Below are 6000 nucleotides of genomic sequence, written 5' to 3' on the forward strand. Positions count from 1 at the left end.
CTGGAGGTGGTTACAGAGATAGGGAGGGTGTAGGGGCTGGAGGTGGTTACAGAGAAAGGGAAGGGTGTAAGGGCTGGAGGTGGTTACAGAGATAGGGAGGCGTGTAGGGGCTGGAGGGGGTTACAGAGATAGGGAGGGTGTAGGGGCTGGAGGTGGTTACAGAGATAGGGAGGGGTGTAAGGGCTGGAGGTGGTTACAGAGATAGGGAGGGGTGTAGGGGCTGGAGGGGGTTACAGAGATAGGGAGGGGTGTAAGGGCTGGAGGTGGTTACAGAGATAGGGAGGGTGTAGGGGCTGGAGGTGGTTACAGAGATAGGGAGGGTGTAGGGGCTGGAGGAGGTTACAGAGATAGGGAGGGTGTAAGGGCTGGAGGTGGTTACAGAGATAGGGAGGGATGTAAGGGCTGGAGGGGGTTACAGAGATAGGGAGGGATGTAAGGGCTGGAGGTGGTTACAGAGATAGGGAGGGATGTAAGGGCTGGAGGTGGTTACAGAGATAGGGAGGGGTGTAAGGGCTGGAGGGGGTTACAGAGATAGGGAGGTATGTAAGGGCTGGAGGGGGTTACAGAGATAGGGAGGGGTGTAGGGGCTGGAGGTGGTTACGGAGATAGGGAGGGTGTAAGGGCTGGAGGTGGTTACAGAGATAGGGAGGTGTGTAGGGGCTGGAGGTGGTTACAGAGATAGGGAGGGGTGTAGGGGCTGGAGGTGGTTACAGAGATAGGGAGGGGTGTAAGGGCTGTAGGTGGTTACAGAGATAGGGAGGGATGTAAGGGCTGGAGGTGGTTACAGAGATAGGGAGGGTGTAGGGGCTGGAGGTGGTTACAGAGATAGGGAGGGGTGTAAGGGCTGGAGGGGGTTACAGAGATAGGGAGGGCTGTAGGGGCTGGAGGTGGTTACAGAGATAGGGAGGGGTGTAGGGGCTGGAGGGGGTTACAGAAATAGGGAGGGGTGTAAGGGCTGGAGGGGGTTACAGAGATAGGGAGGGGTGTAGGGGCTGGAGGTGGTTACAGAGATAGGGAGGGGTGTAGGGGCTGGAGGTGGTTACAGAGATAGGTAGGGGTGTAGAGGCTGGAGGTGGTTACAGAGATAGGGAGGGGTGTAGGGGCTGGAGGTGGTTACAGAGATAGGTAGGGGTGTAGAGGCTGGAGGTGGTTACAGAGAGGGAGGGGTGTAGGGGCTGGAGGGGGTTACAGAGATAGGGAGGGGTGTAGGGGCTGGAGGGGGTTACAGAGATAGGGAGGGGTGTAAGGGCTGGAGGAGGTTACAGAGATAGGGAGGGGTGTAGGGGCTGGAGGAGGTTACAGAGATAGGGAGGGGTGTAGGGGCTGGAGGTGGTTACAGAGATAGGGAGGGGTGTAGAGGCTGGAGTTGGTTACAGAGATAGGGAGGGGTGTAGGGGCTGGAGGTGGTTACAGAGATAGGGAGGGGTGTAAGGGCTGGAGGGGGTTACTGAGATAGGGAGGGGTGTAGGGGCTGGAGGTGGTTACAGAGATAGGGAGGGGTGTAGGGGCTGGAGGGGGTTACAGAGGTAGGGAGGGGTGTCGGGGCTGGAGGGGGTTACAGAGATAGGGAGGGGTGTAGGGGCTGGAGGTGGTTACAGAGATAGGGAGGGGTGTAGGGGCTGGAGGAGGTTACAGAGATAGGGAGGGGTGTAGGGGCTGGAGGGGGTTACAGAGGTAGGGAGGGGTGTCGGGGCTGGAGGGGGTTACAGAGGTAGGGAGGGGTGTAAGGGCTGGAGGAGGTTACAGAGATAGGGAGGGGTGTAGGGGCTGGAGGTGGTTACAGAGATAGGGAGGGGTGTGGGGGCTGGAGGTGGTTACAGAGATAGGGAGGGGTGTCGGGGCTGGAGGGGGTTACAGAGATAGGGAGGGGTGTGGGGGCTGGAGGTGGTTACAGAGATAGGGAGGGGTGTAGGGGCTGGAGGAGGTTACAGATATAGGGAGGGGTGTCGGGGCTGGAGGAGGTTACAGATATAGGGAGGGGTGTCGGGGCTGGAGGAGGTTACAGAGATAGGGAGGGGTGTAGGGGCTGGAGGGGGTTACAGAGATAGGGAGGGATGTAAGGGCTGGAGGGGGTTACAGAGATAGGGAGGGGTGTCGGGGCTGGAGGTGGTTACAGAGATAGGGAGGTGTGTGGGGGCTGGAGGGGGTTACAGAGATAGGGAGGGGTGTCGGGGCTGGAGGGGGTTACAGAGGTAGGGAGGGGTGTAAGGGCTGGAGGGGGTTACAGAGATAGGGAGGGGTGTCGGGGCTGGAGGTGGTTACAGAGATAGGGAGGGGTGTAAGGGCTGGAGGGGGTTACAGAGATAGGGAGGGGTGTCGGGGCTGGAGGGGGGTTACAGAGGTAGGTAGGCCAATCCATGCGTTGTGTTTACAACCGAGCGGCTCTCTGGGCCACGGGTGAGGCCCATCAATCGTCAACCCGACAGCATTTGGGTCAGAGCGATGTATTGGCCAGACCGGGTAAAGGACAAAGGTTACCTTCCCCGGCAAAACAGTAGTCAGGGTTTTTTTCTTTTCTCGAGGGGCTGAATTTCCTCGCGGACGGTCCCGTTTCACGGGGGCCTCTGGCAGAGTTACGGTTAGAACCTTCTCCGAGAATGTTCCTCTCCAAACCTTCCCCGCTCCCTCCCCGGGGTGATGACTGCAAGTCCTATTTCACCACTCGCCGCGGGGAGCCTTGAACCCGCGACCTCTAACCTCCGTGGCCCTGCCGCCCGCGTTTGCCTGGGGGCAGGGGGTGGGGGGGGGTTTTGGGGAGAGTTCTGTAACCGGATGTGCGTTCTCCCCCTCACCCCTCACAGGCTCAGTACGAGAATCCCCCCCACATCTACGCTCTGGCTGACAACATGTACCGCAACATGATCATCGACAGTGAGAACCAGTGTGTTATCATCAGGTAAGGTCCACTCCCCTCCCCTCCCCTCCCCTCCCCTCCCCTCCCTTCCCCTCTCCCCCTCTCTCCCTCCCCTCCCCTCCCCTCTCCCCTCTCTCCCTCCCCTCCCCTCCCCTCTCCCCCTCTCTCCCTCCCCCTCCCCTCCCCTCACCCCTCTCCCCCCTCCCTCTCTCCTCTCTCCCCCCTCCCTCTCTCCCCTCTCCCCCTCTCTCCCCCCTCCCTCTCTCCCCTCCCCTCACCCCTCTCCCCCCTCCCCCCTCTCCCCTCTCCCTCTCTCCCCTCCCCTCCCCTCCCCTCCCCTCTCCCCCCTCCCTCTCTCCCCTCTCCCCCTCTCTCTCTCTCTCCCCCTCCCCTCCCATCTCCCCTCTCCCCCCTCCCTCTCTCCCCTCTCCCTCTCTCCCCTCCCCCTCTCTCTCTCTCTCCCCCTCCCCCTCGCGCTCTCTCTCCCCCCTCCCCCTCGCTCTCTCTCTCTCTCCCCCCTCCCCCTTGCTCTCTGTCCCCATCCCCCTCGCTCTCTCTCCCCCTCCCCCTCGCTCTCTCTCCCCCTCCCCCTCGCGCTCTCTCTCTCCCCCCCTCCCCCTCGCGCTCTCTCTCTCCCCCCCTCCCCCTCGCGCTCTCTCTCTCCCCCCCTCCCCCTCGCGCTCTCTCTCTCCCCCCTCCCCCTCGCGCTCTCTCTCTCCCCCCCTCCCCCCTCGCGCTCTCTCTCTCTCCCCCCTCCCCCTCGCACTCTCTCTCTCTCCCCCCTCCCCCTCGCACTCTCTCTCTCCCCCCCCTCGCTCTCTCTCTCTCTCCCCCCTCCCCTCGCTCTCTCTCTCCCCCCCTCCCTCTCGCTCTCTCTCTCCCCCTCTCCCTCTCTCCCCCTCCCCCTCGCTCTCTCTCTCTCTCTCCCCCCTCCCCCTCGCTCTCTCTCTCCCCGCTCCCCCTCGCTCTCTCTCTCCCCCCTCCGCCTCGCTCTCCCTCCCTCCCCTCCCCCTCGCTCTCTCTCTCTCCCCGCTCCCCCCTCGCTCCTCGCTCTCTTGCTCCCTCCCCTCCCCCTCGCTCTCTCCCCGCTCCCCCTTGCTCTCTCTCTTCCCCCCTCCCCCTCGCTCTCTCGCTTCCCGCTCCCCCCTCGCTCTCTCTCTCCCCCCTCCCCCTCTCTCTCCCCCCTCCCCCTTGCGCTCTCTCTCTCCCCCTTCCCCTTCGCGCTCTCTCTCTCCCCCTCCCCCTCGCGCTCTCTCTCTCCCCTCCCCCCTCGCGCTCTCTCTCTCCCCCCCCCTCGCTCTCGCTCTCTCTCCCCCCTCCCCTCGCTCTCTCTCTCTCCCCCCTCCCCCTCGCTCTCTCTCTCCCCCCTCCCCTCGCTCTCTCTCTCCCCCCTCCCCCTGGCTCTCTCTCCCCCTCCCCCTCGCTCTCTCTCTCCCCCCTCCCCCTCGCTCTCTCTCTCCCCCCTCCCCCTCGCTCTCTCTCTCTCCCTCCCCTCCCCCCCCTCGCTCTCTCTCTCCACCCTCCCCCTCGCTCTCTCTCTCCCCCCTCCCCCTCGCTCTCTCTCTCTCCCCCTCCCCCTCACTCTCTCTCTCCCCCCTCCCCCTCGCTCTCTCTCTCCCCCCTCCCCCTCGCTCTCTCTCTCCCCCCCTCCCCCTCGCTCTCTCTCTCCCCCTCCCCTCGCTCTCTCTCTCTCCCCCTCCCCCTCACTCTCTCTCTCTCTCCCCCCTCCCCCTCACTCTCGCTCTCTCTCCCCCCTCCCCCTCGCTCTCTCTCTCTCCCCCTCCCCCTCGCTCTCTCTCTCCCCCCCCCCACCCCCGATTCCGAGAGTTACAATCAGGCTCTGAAATGCGGAGCTGTGGCAGATGTCGGAGATCCGGGAGTTGCCCGGGAGCTTCCCTGACCCTCTGCTTCTCCCGGAGCCAGCGATTCCGGCCATTGAGGAGCGGATGCCCCGGGGTAGGCCGAGCGGAGGGGGGGCGGGAGGAGGGGTACCGAAAGTGGCCCCTCCTCCCACTTCCATCCACAGGCATTGCGCGGGACTCCTGGGCTGGCTCGGTGAGGAAGGGGTTAAGCCCGAGTCGCTGGGCGGGTGCCGGAAGACGGGCTGATGTTGCGCTGAGCTGCACGGACCGCATTCCTGTCAGCTGTACAGAGGCGGCCTGTTCAAACAGGCTTCAGCAACTATGCAGCAGCGTTGGAGAGAGCAGCGCGATTCAATCAGGCATTGGCCAGCCCTCCCAGAGCCCACTGACTGACAACAGACAGTTCCTGTCTCCCCGAGCCCAGTCTAGACGGCCCCTGTGCCCCAGACCCCAGTCTAGACCGTTCCTGTCTCCCGAGCCTAGTCCAGACAGCCCTGAGCTCCCCCGAGCCCAGTCTAGACTGGCCCCGAGCCCAGTCTAGACTGCCCCGAGCCCAGTCTCGACAGCCCCTGTTCCCACCCCCCGAGCCCAGTCTAGACAGCCCCTGTTCCCACCCCCCGAGCCCAGTCTAGACAGCCCCTGTTCCCCCCCGAGCCCAGTCTAGACAGCCCCTGTTCCCACCCCCCGAGCCCAGTCTAGACAGCCCCTGTTCCCCCCCGAGCCCAGATTAGAAACATAGAAAATAGGTGCAGGAGCAGGCCATTCGGCCCTTCTAGCCTGCACCGCCATTCAATGAGTTCATGGCTGAACATGAAACTTCAGTACCCCCTTCCTGCTTTCACGCCATACCCCTTGATCCCCCGAGTAGTAAGGACTTCATCTAACTCCCTTTTGAATATATTTAGTGAATTGGCCTCAACTACTTCCTGTGGTAGAGAATTCCACAGGTTCACCACTCTCTGGGTGAAGAAGTTTCTCCTCATCTCGGTCCTAAATGGCTTACCCCTTATCCTTAGACTGTGTCCCCTGGTTCTGGACTTCCCCAACATTGGGAACATTCTTCCTGCATCCAACCTGTCTAAACCCGTCAGAATTTTAAACGTTTCTATGAGGTCCCCTCTCACTCTTCTGAACTCCAGTAAATACAAGCCCAGTTGATCCAGTCTTTCTTGATAGGTCAGTCCCACCATCCCGGGAATCAGTCTGGTGAATCTTCGCTGCACTCCCTCAATAGCAAGAATGTCCTTCCTCAAGTTAGGAGACCAAAACTGTACACAATACTCC

At 62.4% G+C, this 6000-nt stretch overlaps 1 protein-coding gene across 1 annotated transcript in view; it reads left to right on the forward strand.

The window, feature by feature from the left end:
• The window catches only part of myo1eb (myosin IEb), an 86523-nt gene that overhangs the window by 37228 nt on the left and 43295 nt on the right, over nt 1-6000 (forward strand). The window contains exon 4 of the mRNA XM_070868482.1: nt 2802-2896. Within this exon, the coding sequence (XP_070724583.1) occupies nt 2802-2896 (95 nt within the window). The remainder of the gene's footprint in view (nt 1-2801; nt 2897-6000) is intronic.

The sequence above is a fragment of the Pristiophorus japonicus genome, chromosome 30 (genome assembly GCF_044704955.1).
Source record: "Pristiophorus japonicus isolate sPriJap1 chromosome 30, sPriJap1.hap1, whole genome shotgun sequence".
Lineage (NCBI taxonomy): Eukaryota > Metazoa > Chordata > Chondrichthyes > Pristiophoridae > Pristiophorus > Pristiophorus japonicus.